Source organism: Mobula birostris, chromosome 14 (genome assembly GCF_030028105.1).
Source record: "Mobula birostris isolate sMobBir1 chromosome 14, sMobBir1.hap1, whole genome shotgun sequence".
NCBI lineage: Eukaryota > Metazoa > Chordata > Chondrichthyes > Myliobatiformes > Myliobatidae > Mobula > Mobula birostris.
Genome location: NC_092383.1, coordinates 4,760,621 through 4,781,170, shown reverse-complemented (window position 1 = coordinate 4,781,170; position 20,550 = coordinate 4,760,621). Strand labels below are relative to the sequence as shown.

Genomic DNA, 20,550 nt, shown 5'->3' with positions numbered 1-20,550 from the left:
CTTCCTCCCACAATCTAAAGACGTATGGGTTAGTGGGTCAGTCCATCACATGGGTGTAATTTGGCGTGGGCTTGTTGGGTCAGAAGGCGCAGTTCCTATACTGTATCACTAAATCAAATAAAATCATTGACGCGCCTATCGATGTAATGTTGCAGCTCTACAAGACCCTGGTTTAGTCTACACTCAGAGTATTGTGTTCAGTTCTGGTCGCCTCTTTATAGGAAGGATGTGGACGTTTTAGAGAGGGCGCAGAGGACATTTACCAGGATACTGCCTAGATTATAGAGCATGTCGTATGACAAATGGTTGAGTGATCTAAGGCTTTACTCTTTGGAGCAAAGGAGGATAAGAGATGACTTGATAGAGGTGTACAAGATGACAAGAAGCATAGATCAAGTGGACAGACAGAGACCTTTTTCCCAGGGTGGAAATGGCTGATATGAGGGGGCCATAATTTTAAGGTGATTGGAGGCAAGTATGGGGGGATGTCAGAGGTAACTTTTTGGCAGAGAATGGTGGTGTATGGAAGTTGCTGCTTGGGGTGGTGGTAGAGGCAGGTACATTAGGGACATTTAAGAAGCACTTAGATGGGCACATCGATGACGGAGAAATGGAGGGCTATGTGGGAGGGAAGGGTTAGATTGATCTTAGAGCAGGGTTAAAAGGTCCACAGATTTTACCCCTCAGCCATCAGGATCTAGAACTAGAGGGGATAACTTCACTCGTTCCATCACTGAACTGGTCCTACAACCAAAGAACTCACTTTCAAGGAATCCTCACCTTATGTTCGCAATATTTATTGCTTATTGATTAATTATTATTATTATTGGAACTCTGTGTGAGTCTGGAAGTCAAGGCCCAAAAGTCAAACCCATGATCAACTAGTCCAGAAGTGGAGGCTTGATGTCTGCCATTCTAGGCCGGGGACAGAAGGTTGCAGGCCTGATGTCTGCGATTTCAGGCCGTGTCTGGAGGTTAGAGGCCCAATAGGTGAGAGTCTGAAGCCAAGGACTGGAGGCCCAGAGGCGGCCTGGTCCTGAGGTTGAAGGCCTGCCTGTATGTGAGGGTTTGAAAAGGGCTTACTCTGCGGTTGTTCCGCTGAACAGCGCGGACATGCTACGTTAGCGGCAGAACGTGTGGCAACACTTGTGGGCTGCCCCCAGCAGATCCTTGGCTGTGTTGACTGTTAATGCAAACAACACGTTTTATTGTATGTTTCAGTGATAAATCTGAAAGAATTTGCAGGATTACGGGGAGAGATTGGAAACAGGAGCAGCTGGATTGCTAGTACAGGGTCAATGGGGCAAATTAATGAGTTATCTTAACATCCATCGATGCACCTTGAACCTGACAGCGATGGTCAGCAGTGTGGACATGGTCTCTTTTACGGACTTTGAATGCACGAATCCATGAGTTCATTCCCAGCCCCCAGAAGGTATCCAGCAGGGCCCACAGCCAGATACCAGGCAGGAAATATATTGGGAATATTTTAACCAACAGGCTCTGGGCTTAAATAGGAAGGATGCTAGATGTAAGGATCAAGGATCAACTTTATTCACCATATACATTTACATGTGTTAGGAATTTGCTGTGGTATGTTGGTCAACGTGAAGCATGCAACGAAAAACACTCAACAATTATAAAGAATTATATAAAAGGTTAATGTGAAAAAATGTACATAAACATATATTTATAATGTAAACAACATAATAAAAAAGAGGTTTAAAGTGTTTACTGTGCAGTTATGGGGTAACTGAAGGGGTGGGGAGTGGTAACTAGAATGGTTGATCAGATTAACTGCCTGGGGGAAGAAATTTTTAATACGGTGTGAAGTTTTTTGTTTTAAAAACCCTACAGTGTTTTCCTGAAGGGTGCTTTTGGAAAAGGTAGTTTGCTGGGTGGGTAGAGTCCACCATGATTTTATTCCTGCCCACTTCTTAGCCCCGGACACAGACAAGTCCTGCAGTGATGGTAGTGAGTGTGAGGGATGGAAATGACCTAGTCAGTGGTTTAAACACAAGACATTGCTTTGCTAGCCCAGTAACTGAAAAACATTTTGCAATGCCATGGTGGAGTAAAACCCCTGAAGAAAAATAAGCAAAGGACATTTGGCGCTGGGTGCCAGTGGGCACTGACCTACACACACAGGAAGAGTGGACCTTTTATAGTGTTACGTGAATCCAGTTGTAGCAGTTACTGTGTGGACAGCCAGTTGGGACATTTTCCCCCAGGGCAGAAATGGCTAACAACAGGCAGTGTGTTTAATTTTTAAGGCATTTGGAGGTAAGTACAGGGGGAATGTCAGAGGTAGGTGGGTAGGAGTGTAGGGGTGTAGGGGTGTGTGTGTTTGTGTGTAGGCATGTGTGTGTGCATTTTTTTTACATAGAGAGTGATACGTGTGTGGAACACTCTGCCAGAGTTGATGGGAGAGGTGGATATATTAAGGCCATCTCAGAAACTCTTAGATAGGCAATTGGATGATAGAAAAATGGAAGGTTGTGAATCAGAATCAGGTTTAATATCACTGACATATGTCCTGAAGTTTGTCGTTTTGTGGCAGCAGTACAGCGCAATATGTAAAAACTATAAATTCCAGTAAGAAATATACAAATAAAAATATTAAATACCTAGTGCAAAGAGCGGGGCGGTGTTCATATGCAGGAGGGGAAAAGTTAGATTGATTTTGGAACAGTTTAAAAGGTTGGCACAATGTTGCAGACCAAAGGGCCTGTACTGTTTTATCATCCTTCTATTTTGGCCTGAAGTAAAATACAACAGCCACTGTTGTGCTTAATATCTCAGCAACATTTGAGTGATATTGTTTGATAAGGCATTCTTGTTTGTTTAAATAATTCATTATGGGTTATACGTAAAAATCCATGAACTGGATAAGCCATCATGCTACCACGCGATACGTGCATGCTTCACTCAAAGTAAACATGAAGTTAGACTCTCATTCCTGTCTCTCTTGTTTTTCCTTTGGAGTAATTTAATGCATTGAAGTTACGAAAGGTAACAGTGATGATGCTGTCACTGGTGAAGCTCTTGAGCTGAAATACTGACTGTCCGTCCGTTTCCCTCCATAGATGCGGCCTGACCCATGGAGTTCCTCCAGCACTTTGTCAGTCACTGGTGGTTTTGTCATTCCCAGCATGATTTAGCTTTCCCAGAAGAGTTGAGCCACCTTCTTACCGCAGGCCACCGCAGAATCATTTCCTGATACTAGATCGCACACCACCCTGGTCTCCTTGCCCTCTGTGTTCTCTCGATCACTGCAGACAGCGCATCTCAATTGGCCTTCCTAGGCTGATGCCAATACCACTTTGTAGTCCGGTTGAATTAAAACAGGATTATCAAGGATGGGAGACAGGTCTAGCAAGGAATGGGTTAAAAAGGTGTGCTAACACAACAGAGCGTAGCCACTTTGTACAGAGTGGAGGTTCAGCAAGGCAAGAGTGGAGATGATGAGCAGACAGAGACAGTGTGCAACATCGGGCAGTCACCCAGGCTGAACATGGCTGTTCAAACCCGGGAACCAAGGTCACCGAGCAGAGCGAGACAAGATAAAGATGCAAATGAAGGATTCTACAGTAACACTTGCTATTGGACAGTTATCTTCCTAACTCCCAAGTACGATTGGCCTTTTAGACATGGATTCAATTAACACCTGAAGTATGTATTATGATTGGTACCTAAATATGCAGATGATGGGATTCAGAGGTGCTCAGAGTTTCTGTTGGATCAATGTCTGGAGAATTTCTGTAGAGAGGTGGCATTTCTTTGTTCAAACTTCAGCACAGTTTGCTGACGGGCTGAGCTGTTCTCCAGACGAAAGAGAACGTCGACTCAGACCATGAGAGGCCTGCGTCGGGCATTTTCATGCCTTACAAGGTGCAGATTGGAAGTCTGTGTGGGGCGCCAGTCCTCGCACAGACACTAGGGCAATGTGTGGTTAAGTGCCTTGCTCAAGGGCACAAACACACTGCCACAGCCGAGGCTCGAACTAGCGACCTTCAGATCACTAGACGGACGCCTTAACCACTTGACCACGTACCCGTGTTCTCCTTAAGCACAAGTAAATAAAGTGAGATCGAGGAACGAGGGTAAATTGTCACATCAGAGATGAGAGCAATGCTTACCGGCTGCTCCCAGCTCATCCTTGGGTGTGTCTGTTGTTAACACAAACAACATTCCACTGTACGTTTCAATGTACATGTGGAGAAACAAATAAATCTGAATCCACAGACGCTGGCTGACTTGCTGAGTTCTTCCAGCATTTTGTACATGTCCCCACCATATTGGTCTCCATCTCTCATGAAAGCTGTCAACCACGGCGGGCAGGCGCGATACCAAATGTATTAAGCTTAATATTCTAATATTCCAAAGGAGATAGTTTTGTTTTTCACCTGAAAATTAAGTGATTCAAGAAACTCGCTGATATAACGACAGGTGACAAAGAACCCAAATCTTTTGAAGTTAATTAGTGTCATTATAGTGTAGCAGCGACTTAATCCTGGTACATGTTGCTTTGGGTTTCTGACAGCCGAAACGAATAGAAAACTACAATTAATAGCTGGTGCTCTCTGGGAGAGCACTGCCCTGCTTTATAACTATAGATGTCTCTTTGATCACAGCAGCTGACATTTTCTAAACCCACCTCGATGCTGTTACTCCTGCTCGGGGCATTGGAGTTCGGAGCTCAACCCCACCTGCTGTCTGTCAGGAGTCTGCCCACCCTCCCCGCGACCACGTGGGTTTCCTCCGGGTGCTCTGGTTTCCTCCCACAGTCCAAATGCATACAGGTTAGTGGGTCATTGTAAACTGCCCCGTGATGAGGCTAGTGTTAAGTAGCTGGGTTATTGGGCAGCGCAGCCCATTGCCTGTTCCTCTAAATACAGTAAAATAAGCTGTGTAATCATTTAAGTTTTACGAGCCACATCAAGGGCATCAAAGGATACAGTTGGACTTGTGCTGATGAACAGAGAAGTGAGAAGAGAATGGGTCTTCAAATCAGGATTGAAACGAACCACTCGAGATGCTGGGAGAACTCAGGGGGTCAGGCAGCAGATTGAGAGGTGACCCTGGCAGGTCATAAGCAGCACAGACAAGGGTGAAAGCAGACAGTTTTGTTCACCCCCCCACCTGCCCCCAGGACTTGCCAAACAAAAGAGGGCTGAAGATTAAGATCAGAGGCAAGGGAATTAAACAGGGACATCTGAGGCAGCTTTTTCATGCAAGTTACATTAAGTATTTGCAATGAGCTACCAGAAATAGTGATTGAGGTGGGCATATTTAAATCCCATCTAGATAAGCACATGCATAGACGAGGTTTAGAAGGCCACGGGTCAAACACGGGCAGGTGGGACGAACTCGCTGAGCAACACGCTCAGTACGGGTGCATTGGGCTAAGGGGCCTACCTCTGTGCCGTATGCTTCATGGAGGAGCTCACCCTCCACTGTACGAGGATCCCAGCTCACCCTCCACTCTACCAGGATCCCAGCTCACTCTCGACTGTACCAGGATCCCAGCCCACCCTCGACTCTACCAGGATCCCAGCTCACTCTCGACTGTACCAGGATCCCAGCCCACCCTCGACTCTACCAGGATCCCAGCTCACCCTCGAATGTACCAGGATCCCAGCCCACCCTCGACTCTACCAGGATCCCAGCTCACTCTCGACTCTACCAGGATCCCAGCCCACCCTCGACTCTACCAGGATCCCAGCTCACCCTCCACTCTACCAGGATCCCAGCTCACCCTCCACTCTACCAGGATCCCAGCCCACCCTCGACTCTACCAGGATCCCAGCTCACCCTCGACTCTACGAGGATCCCAGCTCATCCTCGACTCTACGAGGATCCCAGCTCATCCTCGAATGTACCAGGATCCCAGCCCACCCTCCACTCTACCAGGATCCCAGCTCACCCTCCACTCTACCAGGATCCCAGCCCACCCTCGACTCTACCAGGATCCCAGCTCACCCTCGACTCTACGAGGATCCCAGCTCATCCTCGACTCTACGAGGATCCCAGCTCATCCTCGAATGTACCAGGATCCCAGCCCACTCTCCACTCTACCAGGATCCCAGCAGCACAGATTCACCAGCCTGCTGCGCTGTGCATCAGGGGCATCTCCCTCCCCTCCATCAGTTGTATCTACAGAAGCTGCAGCCCCAAGAAGGCAGCATCCATTATTAAAGATCTCCACCATCTAGGCCATGCCATCTGCTCGCAGGAGGTTCAGAAACCTGAACTCCCACACCACCAGGTTCATGAACAGTTACTCCCCTTCAACCAGCACAGCCCTAAACATTGCAGTTTAGCAACACTGACCAGTTTGCACTAAAACAGATCTTGTGTTTGATTTGCTCCAATTGTATTTTCTTGTAAAAATTGTCTACAGTTCATGTTTTATTTGTGAATTGTGCTCTGTGCCTGTGATGATGCTGCAAGTAAGCTTTTCATTGCACACGTGCATAAACGTACTTGTGCAGATGACAGTGAACTTGGCTTTGACTTTGGGTGACTAGAGACTATGCCCTTCCACCCTGAAGTTACCGGACAATCCACCCAATCAGTGGGTAGCGGATGGAGTTGTAACTAACATCGAAAGAAAGGATTCAGTCATGAACAGCAAGATGTATAATTAGATGTACAATCTTCATTCTGTAACATTCAATCCAGTCACATTACAAATAGGTAACTATTTGATGTGCTCGAGGAATAAAGTGATGAATACTGGCAAAATTAAACACAGGTTCACGTATCCAGTATAACTCAGTAACAAAAATTGCAGGACCAGTCCAGCTGAGAAATAGCACAGTACCTCGGTTTGGTAAAGAATCGAATCAAAAGGACAGTTCCGACTGCACTAAGCACTAACAGTGTACAGCAGAAGCCGAACGCAAACCTACAAACTTGCTGCGAAAAGTTAGCACTTTGATTAACAGTTAAATTAGAACTCGGACTTGGCCAGCCAAGTAACTCGATAAAGGAAACATTACACCACCCTTGCCTTCAATGTGGAATTAAGGGTCAGCACAGAAACTTACAGAATTTGTGGCATTGCTGTAGATATATATATACTTGCTTTGAAATAATATCGATTTTAACTGGGTTAAGCTCTCTGCACATTAGAACTAGTTTATATTTGTTTCATAGTGATGGTTGTTTCAGGGACTGTTTAAGAGATCAGATTATTGTCTCATTGTATACAGATAGTTATTGCACCCTGTACATCGAAGCTTCAACACTAAAGACAGGGAAACTACAATTCAGTGGTGGAAGTGAACTATAATTCTTCAGCAATTAAATTAATTTGTGGGTAGAAAATCTGAAGACAGCCTGTATTTCAGATGATAGTAATGGCCTTGCTGTACCCATCACAGGTCGGGGGACACACGCACTGAGTGTGTACACAGCACTAGCTGTGACCTAAGGACCCTCTTTTCTTGCTCCGTTGTCACAAGGGATGAACACAACAAGAATTGTTAAGCCACCCGAGACTCAAATCTCACAGGAAAAGGAAGGGAACTGTACGTGATCAGAGTTTGATTAAAAAAAAGTATACAACTACAAATACTACTGATAGTAATCATTTGATCGTGACGACATGTCAACAGTTCGATATCCCACCCATCCTCAGAAGATCTGATTATGGCCATTCTCTTCATACTTCCTTTCGTTCCTCAAAAACAGTCTCCACATTTGAGAAAATAAACAGCCAGTTTGTAAAGAAAATCAAAAAAAAATCCAGAGGGCCAATAAGCAAAAAGAAACAAGTTGGAACTGTGTGCCAAGATGTCAAAGGTTGGTGGAAACAGCCGCTGGTTTGTAAAATGCAAAATGCATCTTTTTACAACATGTTTGCGGCTCACGTCGGACATCAAAGCAAACTAAACATTTGCTTTAAGTTTGTTATGTCTGTAAATCTTCCTGGACTCAAAGCTCACCGCATCCCAGGAGGCCCATGAAAGGGACTGCAACTAATAGAATATTTGCCCATCGGATGTTGGGCTCTGCAGCAGGCTTTCACACTTCCAGTTCTGTAAATGTCACAGAACAACGCAACCCAAGTCCAACACATTACTAAACTCCTGGGGCCAAGGCGCAAGTTAAAACAGACTTCTGTGGCTACAGATTTCCCAAGGGGGTCAGGCAGGGCTAAAGATTGGCATGAAACCTAATCAAATGACAATGGTGTCAAAGATGAAAATGTAACTTCAATCTGTAGCATTTATTTGCTCGTTCCAGTAATACGAACTGAATTGTACTCTTAATAAAGCAACATATCTGAAATGACGAATGTGGGAGGGTGCAAATTGGAATAGGTTTGGCTTTTTACCCCCCGGTATTAAGGGGCTTATTTTAAAAAGGTGAACAACTTGAGCCACCGGATATACTGTCCAGCAACTTCCAGTAGACTTGCGGCAGCCTTTAACACAGCCAGGGTAAATAGTCAGGCTCCAGCCTTCTGCTAGCAGACAAACTCCTGCCTCATCCGAATGATCTGCAATAAAGCAGCTTGGACATCTTCATCCATGTGACCCTGACAAGAGAAGGGAGAAAAAAAGCTGCTGAACAGACTTTCCTTCGACACACATTATTTTAAAGTTAAAATGAAGGGAAGGATTAGGTGTCAGAGTGAGTGTACAAGCAAATATTCAAAGTTACTTAAGTGCATATGCAGTATACAACCCTGTGGCTCTTCTTCCCAGAGACAGCCACGAAACAAAGAAAACCATCAACCTCAAATCCCCAAAGCACAAAAAAAAAATTGCGCAAACAGCAAAAAAAAAAGTGGAAAAAAAATGAATATATAAAACACCAACCCGCAACGCAGGCACATTCAGTTCAGTTCAATCTAGTGCTCTGCTGTTCGTTATCTGTAGGCCACCTGATAACATCCAGAGGGTGAAACAAAAGAGGTTTGGCCCAATACAACAGCATCGGCTCTTTGTCAGGGCTGTTGGATCAGTCCCATTCCTCCGCTCCTTCCCCAGAGACCTGAACTTTTCTTCCCGAAGTTTCTCCAATTCCCTTTTGAAAGGCGTCATTGAATCTTCTCTGCTTCCCCCCAAAAATTCGCACCTCCTTTATCAACAACACTTCGTCCTCTAGTGACTGACCTCGCTCATCAAAACCACCCCTACTCTTAGCTGTTAAATATTCACTCCGCCACCTCTATTCCCAGCGTCTGCTTCTCCCATCTGTCCACAAACAGGGTGCATGGTAGCTCAGTAGTCAGCAGAATGCTTTACCCTGCCAGCTGGAAGACCGGGGTTCGATTACCGCTGCAGTCTGAAAGGAGTTTGTACGTTCTCCCCGTGACCACGTGGGTTTCCTCCGGGTGCTCCGGTTTCCTCCCACGGTCCAAATTAGGGTTAGGGTTAGTGAGTTGTGAATTACTGTGAAACTTGCGGGCTGCCCAGCACAATCCCCACTGATTTAACTTGTCACAAACAGCGCACTTTGCTTTATATTTCAAAATGTGCACGTGACAGAAAAAGGTAATCTAACCTAAGATCCCACGTCAATGCAGTGCAGCGCTGGTCACCTTACTACGAGAAAGATATCAATAAGATTGTAAGAGGACTGAGAACATTTACAAGGATGTTCCCGGGACATGACAATCTGAGTTTTAGAGGAAGGTTGAATAGGTCTCTGGAGTGTAGGAGAATGAGGGGAGATTTGATAGGGGTGTATAAAGTTATGAGGGATGTAAATGCAAGCAGGCTTTTTCCATTGAGTTCAAAGTACATTTATTATCAAGGTATTTATACATTATCTGACCTTGAGATTTGTCTCCTAGCAGGCAGCCATGAAAGAAAGAAACCAAAGACCGTCTAACAGGCAGAGAATAAAAGCCATTTCATGCCCATAAAAATGAACCCATAAGAAAATCAAAGAATAAAATAGCCCATAAAAAGACCACTGGACACCCAATGCGCAATTAAAGGAAACATCATGCAAACAGTAACCGCAAGCAAATAGTGTTTCTGAACTGAAGTCCGCGGGAGTCCCATAGTTCAGTGCAGAGCCGAGTAAACACCGTGGAGCAGCGATCTGAGCACCCCACCTCAGCTCGGCCCTGACGCCCTGATCTCTTCAATTTGGTCCGGAACTTAACTCTCAGGCCCTGACACCCTGGCCTTTTTAATCTGGTTCAGCACTGAACTCTCCATCCAAACACTGGGTCCTGCTGCTTCAAGATGTAATCTGAACCAGCCCCCCACCTCACCTTAACCTGACACCCTGACCTTTTCAATCTGGCCCAGCACTTAACTCTCTGTCCAAAAATTGGGTTCTGCTGATTCAAGATGCAATCTGAACCACCCCACCTCAGCTCGGCCCCGACACCCTGACCTTTTCAATCTGGTTCAGCACTGAACACTCCGTCAGAACACTGGGTCCTGCTGCTTCAAGATGCGATCTGAACCAGTCCCCAACTTGCCTCAGGCCCTGACACCCTGACCTTTTCAATCTGGTCTGGCACTGAACTCTCCGTCAGAACACTGGGTCCTGCTGCTTCAAGATGCGATCTGAACTGGCCCCCACCTCACCTCAGGCCCTGACACCCTGACCTTTTCAATCAGGCTCCGCACAGAAATTTCTGTCCAAGCAATGGGTTCTGCTGCTTGGTTATGCCAGACTTCACCGCCTCAATTCGGCCTGTAAATCTCTGCCCGGATTTCGTGTTCAGTAGCATCGACACACTCTGAGGCCCAGACCCCACAGCTTCGATTCGTCCTCTACCTGACCTTTCACTCTCTTCCACACTCTTGGTGACAAGCCCGCCACCTCGCCTCGCCTCGGTTCCGCCACGTCGAATTGTTTCCAAGTCCAAAGGGAAGTTGCAGACTATTACTTGCGATGATCGTTTGCCAGAAAAAGTGTGGTTAACAAAGCACTCAGTTGCTATCCTTGTTTCCTTAGCCACCAGCCAAGGGTCACCAGTGCCATCTTAAACTGGAAGATTTGAACTTTGAATATTTTAGAGAAGTTTGGATGAGTACATGGATGGGAGGGTTCTGGAGGTCAGCACAGACTAGATGGGCTGAATGGCCTTATCTGTCCTGTAGTATTGTATGACTTTATGACTACAGTGGGGACATCCCTGTTAATACAAGAGAACATAGTTTGAAGGTGATTAGAGGAAAGTACAGAGGAGATGTCAAAGAGTTTTTTTTTAAACACAGAAAGTGGTGAACGCCTAGCTAGTGGTAGTGGCAAATGCACTAGGAACATTTAACAGTGACTTAGGTAGGCAGATGGATGATGGAGAAATGGAGGCTGTGCAGGAGGGAAGGATTAGATTGATCTTAGAGCAGGTTAAAAGTTCAGCACAACATTGTGGGCTGAAAGGCCTGCACTGTGTTGTAACGTTCTATGTTAGAACAGTCCAACAAAAGATCGGGGGGCTTGGAACCACAGATCAGAACCCGCCGTTCAGGGACAGGAGTTTCAATTCCCTCCAAAGACAGCGAGGGATTAAATACAATTTCTGCCTCTCACAAAACATTGATAAAATATTTCCATCCAGAGTATAGTCTGTAAATGGACCGAGCTGCCAGAGAAAGTGGTTAACATCACTTTTTAAAAAGTAAGTGGATAAAGGGGGGGGGGGGGGGGGGAGGTTTAGGTCAGGGGTTCCCAGCCATTCTTATGCCATGAACCCCTACCATTAACTGAGGGGCCTGCAGGAACCCCTGGACTAGAGGGATATAGGCCAAGAGTGGGAAAATGGGACCAGATTGGTTGGGAATTTTCATCACCAGTTGAGATGAAAGGGCAGTTTCTGTGCTATAAGACCAGAAGACCAGGAGCAAAATTAATGCATTTGGCCCAGAGTCTGGCCTGACATTCGATGATGGCTGAATTCCCATTCTCCGGCCTTCTCTCCATAACCTTTCACACTCTTACTAATCAGGAACCTATCAACCTCCACTTTAAGTACACCCAATAACATGGCCTCCACAGCTGTCTCTGGAAATGAATTCCACAGATTCAACATTCACGAGATAAAGAAATCCCTCCTCATCTCTATTCTAAAGGGACATCCTTCTACTCTGAGGCTGTGTCCTCTGGTCCTGGACACCCCCCCTACTATTAACATCCTCTCCATGTCCTAACAGGCCTGGCTATACTGGACCTTTCAGCAGGTTTCAATGAGATACCCCACCCCCTTCATTCTTCCAAACACCTGTGAGTACAGGCCCCGAGACACACATATCTCCCCTTTCATATAACAGCACAGAAACAGGTGATCTCGACCCTTCTAGTCCATGCCGAACTCTTACTCTCACCTAGTCCCACTGACCTGCACTCAGCCCATAACCCTCCATTCCTTTCCTGTCCATATATCTGTCCAATTTAACCTTAAATGACAACATCAAACCTGCCTCAACCACTTCTGCTGGAAGCTCGTTCCACACAGCTCCCACTCTCTGAGTAAAGAAGTTCCCCCTCATGTTACCCCTAAACTTTTGCCCTTTAACTTTCAACTCATGTCCTCTTGTTTGAATCTCCCCCACTCTAAATGGAAAAAGCCTATCCACGTCAACTCTATCTCTCCCCCTCATAATTTTAATGATGATCCCCCTCATTCCTGGGATTATTCTTGTAAACCTCCTCTGGACTCTCTCCAATGTCAGCACATCCTTTCATAGATATGGGGCCCAAAACTGCTGACAATACTCGAAATGCGGTCTGATCGATGCCTTATGAAACCTCCGCATTATATCTCTTTTAAATATAATCTTCCGCTTTAAATATACTGGCAGTGAATCGTGACAATGAACTCTACAGATTTACCACCCTCCGACTAAAGAAATTCCTCGACTCTGTTCTGAAGGGATGTCCTTGTGTTCCGAGCCTAGCCTTCCCCGCTATAGGAAGCATCCTCTGTACGAGTCTCCGACTGCAGCATTGATGTATTTCTAGAGTCAGGAACGTTGCTAACGGGGCTTGTGCAACGCTTCTGCCCGCAGCACCCCCTACCTGTGCAGCATTGAGGAGGTGTGTCCGGTAGATGGCAATAACCTCGCGGTGTTGCCGATCAGCATCCTGTGGAGAATCGGAAAAGACGCGGATTAAAAACTGGGCAAAACATCAAAAAAAAGCCGTTAGAACGGGAGCGGGGAGCTTTGCACACCTCAGTCTCCTCAGAAAGTGGAGACAGTGCTATGCCAGTTTGACTAGAATGGAGGGCCCAGGTTAGATCAACAATCACATGCACACCAAGGAACTTCGCGCTCTTCACACTTTCCACGGCAGAGCCGTAGACATGCAATGGGGATATTTCAATGCAGATATGACAAATAAAGCTCATCTTTATCGAATCTTTATCTATTATATACAGAGAGTGAAATGGCTAACAATACAGGTCAATGTTCCTTCATCAGAATCAGGGAAGTAAGAAACGAGGTTGCAGACGGAAGAGAAAGTTTGTGACGGGTGGAGATCCAGGTTGTTCGGATGACCCTGGTTTCCACCTGTCACAGATATGCTGTTTTTCCCACCCCTATAACTCTCAGCAACAACATTGTTTCCTTAATTTACCAGTTCTGATGAGAGGCCAATTAACCCAAATTCTGTCTGTCTCTCCGCACACTACTTGATCTGCTGAATTATTTCCAGCAATACTTTCGCTTCAGGATTCTAGAAGGTGCAGTTTTTTTTTCCTCTCTGCTTTCCAATTTGATTCAGGTTTATCCGAGCTGGTGGAGGATAAAACGCCACCATGGACAGCTTCAAGCTCGGCTGCGAAAGGAGGGTTAGGCCTGGGGCTAGCAATTCCATCCCATAATAACCCAGAGCTACAGAAATGGCAACGAAAGTCCCAAAGACCTCATCCCTGGGAGAGGAAGGACCAGGATTATGGGTGACACCTGGGGCAACTTGAGAGACTGGCCCAGGACAGAGGACGCTGGCGAGCAGCTGATGGCGGCCTAGGCCCCAGCAGGGTTGATCAAGCTGAGTAAGTGGTGCAGGTTAAGTCAGGAAAGAATTCATCATTAGGACACCCTAAATCTGTCAGATCATGAAAGGCTACACTTAACAGGCACATTTAATGATCTAAGCACCTACAGTACCTTCAGGAAAGATATCAAAAAGACTGAAATAATAGAAAGAAAATTTGCAAGGATGTTGCCAGAACGTGAAGTGGCACCTCCTGTACCTAAGAAAGAGGCCGCAGAGTGTACGTTTGTTGTCTTCAGCTGCTGTAGCACGTTTACTTCAAGGTTTGACGTGTTGTGCGTTCAGAGATGCTCTTCTGCACACCACTGTTGTGACGTGCGATTATTTGAATTACTGTCACCTCCCTGTCAGCTTGAACCAGTCTGGCCATTCTCCTCTGACCTCTCTCATTAACAAGGCATTCCCCCCCCCCCCACAGAACTGCCACGCACTGGATGTTGCTGTTTTTTGCACCTTTCTCTGTAAACTCTAGACACTGTCGTGTGTGAAAATCCCTGGATCAGCAGTTTCTGAGATACTCAAACCATCCCATCTGGCACCACGGTCAAAGTCACTTAGATCACATTTCTTCCCTACTCTGATTTTTGGTCTGAACAACAAATGAACCTCTTGACCATGTCTGGATGCTTTTCTGCATGGAGTTGTTGCCATGATTGGCTGATTAGAGATTTGTATTAATGAGCAGACGCACAGATGGCCACTGAGTGCACATCACATTTTATCCACAACATATTCTGAACTAGTACAGAGGACACGTGAAAGAAAACCAATATGTAATATTCAACATGATAATTCAATATTCCTTTGGCATACAGCAAGGTGAGTAACACAGCATACGAAGATTAATTGTTCCTTACTCCCTGCTCTGGAAATTCACACATACTGCTCAACATTTTTAATACTTGAAAATTTACTGCTATGAATCATGAAAATTAAAGTTTAATATTTTTATTGTATCCTTACATCTTAAATAACCAGAATGAACCAAAGGCAGATTATCACTAATTTAACCTTGCGTTAGCATACAAGGTGAACAATTTAGCTCAACTTTTTAGATCACAGAAAACTGCAGCACAGAAACAGGCTATTTGGCCCATCTAGTCCTTGCCAATCCATTTAAACTATGAGTCCCATTAACCCAGCGGTCCCCAACCACCGGGCCGCAAAGCATGTGCTACCGGGCCGCGAGGAAACAATATGAGTCAGCTGCACCTTTCCTCATTCCCTGTCACGCACTGTTGAACTTGAACATAGGGTTGCCGACTGTCCCATATTTGCCGGGACATCCTGTATATTGGGGCTAAATTAGTTTGTCCCATACGGGACCACCCTTGTCCCGTACCTCCCCCGCTAAGGTAGAGCGTTCCTGTGAAACTTTTTCTGCCGAAATGGCGTGAAGTGAAGAAGCAATTACCATTAATTTATATGGGAAAAATTTGTGAGCGTTCCCAGACCCGAAAAATAACCTAACAAATCATACAAAATAACACATAAAACCAAAAATAAATAACACTAACATATAGTAAAAGCAGGAATAATATGATAAATACACAGCCTAGATAATGTATGTACTGTATAGTCAGGAAGATGAAGGCAAAACCAATTTGCGGGGGAAAAAAAATCGGCACGTATGCGCATGTGCACACAGGTGCCCGCGCAAGGCTTTATGGTCATGGTAGTCTTTCCTGGGGTAAAGTGTCCCGGGATTTGACTGCTACTTTTGTCCCTTATTTGGGAGTGGGAAAGTTGGCAACCCTAACTGTAAAAGACATGTTGCGGTGAGTTTAACCCTACTCGAACACATCCCTTCCCTCCCCCCAGTCGGCAGGTCCACAAGAATATTGTCAATATTAAACCGGTCCGCGGTGCAAAAAAGGTTGGGGACCCCTACATTAACCCACACCTAGATCATACCCCTACCATCCCCGTACCTATCCAAACTTCTCTTAAACATTGAAATCGAGCTCGCAGGTACCACTTATGCAAGGAGCTTGTCCCACTCTGTCACGACTCTGAGTGAAGGAGCTTCCCCCAGAGTTCCCCTTAAACATTTCACCTTTCACCCTTAAACAATGACCTCTAGCTGTAACCAAGCCAATTTCAATGGAAAAAGCCTGCTTTTATTTACCCTGTAACCCTCATAATTTTGTACATCTCTATCAAAGCTCTCCTCAGTCTTCTAGATTCCAAGGGATAAAGTTCTAACCTATTCAATCTTTCCTTATAACTCAGGTCCTCCAGTCCTAGCAACATCCTTGTAAATTTTCTCTGCACTCTTTCCACTTTAATCTTTTTACTCAATTAAGGAAAAAGACATCTCACAACATCAGTAACACTCAAAACTGCCCAAAATATCACAGGCACCAGCCTACCTGCTATTACATAAAAAAGATGGCAGAAAAAGGCTAGTTCTATCGTGAGGGATCTCACCCACCTTGCTCAGTGACTGCTGTCCCTCTCTCGAGGGAGGGGGCTACGTGGGCTGCACCAGCACCACCAGACTCAAAAAGTTACCTTTCTCAAGCAGTAAGACTGATCAACACCTCCCCCCAGTAACCCACCCACCCCTCCACACCCCCAACACCACTACTTCATCATTTCCTCTCAGAGTCACCTTAAGTACAATCACTTCTGCACCTAACGTCACTTTATGCATAAATATATAATCCATCAATGTATGGTACATTTAATCTGTGTTATAAGCTATCTTGCGTATTAATATTTTTTAAAGTTTATTATTATTATTGTACTCTCTATGTTATTGAGGGTGGCGGGTGGAGACACATCTCTACCAAAGGAGGTGTAAGGCGCAAGGCACTCCTTCCCTCCACTAGACCGCAGGTCACCCTTGGACAAGCTGTGGCACCTGCTTAGTCTCCCCCCACCTCCACCGATCAGGGTCAGGCGAAGTCATGGGAGCAGGTGCTGGGCGGTTGTACGAGCAGCCGGTGCAGATCACCAGTCCTGGTTGTGAGACCACTGATGCCAGGAAGACAATCTCTGAAGAGTATTGATAATGGCTGGGGTCACCCGTCTTGTAACGACACTGCCCAGAAGAAGGCAATGGCAAACCATTTCTGTAGAAAAAATTGCCAAGAACAATCATGGTCGTGGGAAGACCATGATCACCCATGTCATATGACTCGGCACATAATGATCGTGGTGACATTATGGTATTGTTGTGATGCATCAGATCTGGAGTAACAATTATTTCATTCTCCTTTACACCTGTGTACTGGAAATGACATTAGAGTCACAGAGAAGTACAGCACAGAATCAGGCCCTTTGGCCCATCTAGTCCATGCCAAAACCATTTAAACTGACTACTCCCATTCACCTGTACCAGGACCATCCACGTACCTAAACTTCTCTTAACATTGAAATTGAGCTCGCATGCACCACTTGCACTGGCAGCTCGCTCCACACACTCAACACCTCTCTGAGTGAAGTTTCCCCTCATTTCCCCCTTAAACCTTTTACCCTTTACCCTTAACCCAAGACTTCCAGTTGTAGTCCCACCCAACCTCAGAGGAAAAAGTCTGCTTGCGTTTATCCCATCTATACCCCTCAAAATTTCCTTTCAGTCTGCGGACCTGGCCATCACCTCATCTCCATCAGCAATAAAGAAAACATTATTTCCAACCTGGGCTGAAATTAACTCTGCCATAGTCCCAAGCCTGACTGCAAAAGGAGGAGGGTTGGGCAAGGGGCTCGTAACCCCATCCCGTAAAATCCCAGAGCTACAGAAACGGCAACAGAAGCTCCAAAGACCTCATCCCTGGGAGAGGAAGGATCTTTGAAGATGGGCTACACCTGGGTACAACTTGAAAGACTGGCCCACAAAAGAGTAGGGATGATGGGCTTTAGTAAATAGTTGTTTGAAGATGGGGCCGTACGGTAGTGTAGTGGTTAGCACAACGCTTTACAGATGGGTTCAATTCCCATCTCTGTTTGTTCGCTCTCCCCATGATCTAGTGGATTTCCTCTGGTGCTCCAGTTTCCTCCCACAGTCCAAAAGTGTAACGGTTGGTAGGAGAATTGGTCATTGTGAATTGTTCTGTGATTAGGCTAGGATTAAACTGGGCAGCTTGGCTGTAAGGGCCAATTCTGCGCTGTATCTCAGTAATTATACAACACTGAAGAAAACACAGTGAAGCCACAACACAGTGCCTTGAGGCTCCCTGCACATTTAAAGTGTAGGTGCATCATGTATATTCGACTTACAGCCAGCCGCTGCTCCAGGGCTTTGACTTGGTTCTGGAGTGCCTCCACCTGCTGGCTTGGTCTCTTAGTGTTACCGGCAGAGTAGGAAAGCTGCGAGAGACCGTTCAGCGCCTGTTTCAGCCTCTCCACGTCATTCAACAGCTCCGTTATCTGTCCGGGGAGGAAGCACAATTTACGTCAATCACACACCACTGAGAGACAGGACAGGATACAGTATAACTGTACACGAGGCTCTCTGAAATGAACTGGGTCAGAAAAATCAGCGCAGAAATAAGTTTATTCTTTAATTGCAGTAGATTGTTACAGAGCCAGAAAATACATCCCAACTCAGAGTGAAGTTTAATTGACATGGATTGTGGATTTGGACTCTAATTCAGTTTTTATGACGTGTTCTATTTCTCATTCTAATTCTGGTCACTCTTTTTTTGTTACTATTATTGGGCGATCTTTGAATCAGGGCGGTCTGCAAATAACGAGCACTGAGCTGAACTGTTTTGAAATATGCCAGTCTGTTTTCTCTCGCTTATTTCCTTACCGTTTGCGCGATTTTTTTGTGCATGGGGCGGGGGCTTGATGCTTTTCTTTGAACGGGTTGATTCCATGGTGTTCCTTTGTCTCGTGACTGCCAGTGGGGAAAACAAATTTCAGATTTGTATACTGCACATACACTTTGATAAGAAATGTACTTTGAAGTTTGACTCGACGACCCATGTTGTAGAGAGAGGCTGAGGAGGTTAGAACTTTATTCCCTGGAGAGAATGAGAACGAGTGGAACTTCGATAGAAATATACCAAAGAATGAGGGGTATTGATAGGGTAAATTCAAGCAGGTTTTTTCCACTGAAGTTGGGAGGGACAACAACCAGAGGTCATAGGGTAAGTGTGAAAGGTGAAATGTTACTCTGGATCCAATGCAGCATAAAAAAACACAATGAATATAAATATAATTCTATTAAATACTACTTTTAGTAACTGTTTCAGTGCAGCTGTTTATACATACGATTAGCTTATATCGTTATGTGCGTCGTTGTATGACATGGGTGATCACAAGTCTTTGCATCAATTGTTCTTGGCAAATTTTTCTACAGAAGTGGTTTGCCATTGCCTTCTTCTGGGCGGTGACTTTACAAGATGGGAGACCCCAGACATTATCAATACTCTTCAGAGATGATCTGCCTGGCGTCATTGGTTGGATAACCAAGACTTGTGATGTGCACCAGCTGCTCATACGACCATCCACCACCTGCTCCCATGGCTTCAAGTGAACCTGATCAGGAGGGGGGGGGTCTTAACAGGTGCCACACCTTGCTCAAGGGTGACCTGCAGGCTAGCGGAGGGAAGGAGCGCCTTGCCCCTCCTTTGGTAAAGACATATCACCACCCCGCCACCCTAGTTTGTATAGATAGCTTGATGTTTGTACATAAAGTGACACTAGGTGCTGGAGTATCTGAACATCAGGTGACTGAAAGGAAGTGAGAAAGGGAGCAATTTAGTTTGATTTTGTATCACAACTTTGTCATTTCACACCAAGGTGTCACACTGCAAGGGAGGATAGCATTGATGCACTAAAACTTCACTGCTGCAACACACTCAGGAACTTGGTGGTGTTGGATTAGCAGATGTTTCAGACTATTGAATGTGATTCAGATATTAACACTTCAACACAATTCTTAAGTCACTTTTTAAATTTGTTACTTGATCTTGTGATAAATTTCCCAGGGAATGAGGTAGGATCAAAGGGAATATCAGAAACAGGACTCCAGCAAGTCGAAAGGGAGCGCAGCAAACATTAGCTGGTGAGCCAGACGCCAAGCCTCGGAATTTCCAGATGGTCCGTTGAGTTTTACTATAGATTTGATGAGATTTAGGGATTTACAACCCCACACTAAGGTTTCTGAAACAGTCTACTGCAACTAAAGAATAACATTTCTGCAGCAACACACACACACAAAATGCTGGAGGAACTCGGCAGGTCAGGCAACGTCTATGGAGAGGAATAAATAGTCGATGCCTTGGGCTGTACTCCTTCTGCACAACAGATGGCGCCAGAGCCCGTCTGAGATACCAGAGTGCCAGGTTATGGACTGTACTTTTTGATGGACTCTCAACAACGTTTCTTTGGGGGGGGGGGCGCTTCAGGGTTCTGATGTTTCTACCGTACATTCTTTTGGTTTTCTTGTTTCGTGGAAATCTGTGAAGAGTAAGAATTTGAGGTTGTATACTGTATACATTCTCTTATATTAAATTAAACTATTTGAACTTTATCTGACCCGGTTCATTTCACAGAGACTCACGGATAATTAGTACTTTCAAAGCATTTGCAACCACTCCAACGTAAGAAATACAG

At 45.4% G+C, this 20,550-nt stretch overlaps 1 protein-coding gene across 6 annotated transcripts in view; it reads right to left on the bottom strand.

Moving 5' to 3' along the window:
• Nucleotides 1–5,966: 5,966 nt before the first annotated feature.
• Nucleotides 5,967–20,550, bottom strand: part of LOC140209664 (uveal autoantigen with coiled-coil domains and ankyrin repeats protein-like) — a 186,839-nt gene continuing 172,255 nt past the window's right edge. For all 6 annotated transcript variants that reach the window (XM_072278014.1, XM_072278016.1, XM_072278018.1 and 3 more), the window contains 3 exons: nucleotides 18,205–18,354; nucleotides 13,000–13,065; nucleotides 5,967–8,548 (listed from right to left, as the gene is read on the bottom strand). In XM_072278014.1, coding sequence (XP_072134115.1) covers nucleotides 8,477–8,548; nucleotides 13,000–13,065; nucleotides 18,205–18,354 — 288 coding nt within the window. In that variant the 3' untranslated portion in view covers nucleotides 5,967–8,476. The remainder of the gene's footprint in view (nucleotides 8,549–12,999; nucleotides 13,066–18,204; nucleotides 18,355–20,550) is intronic.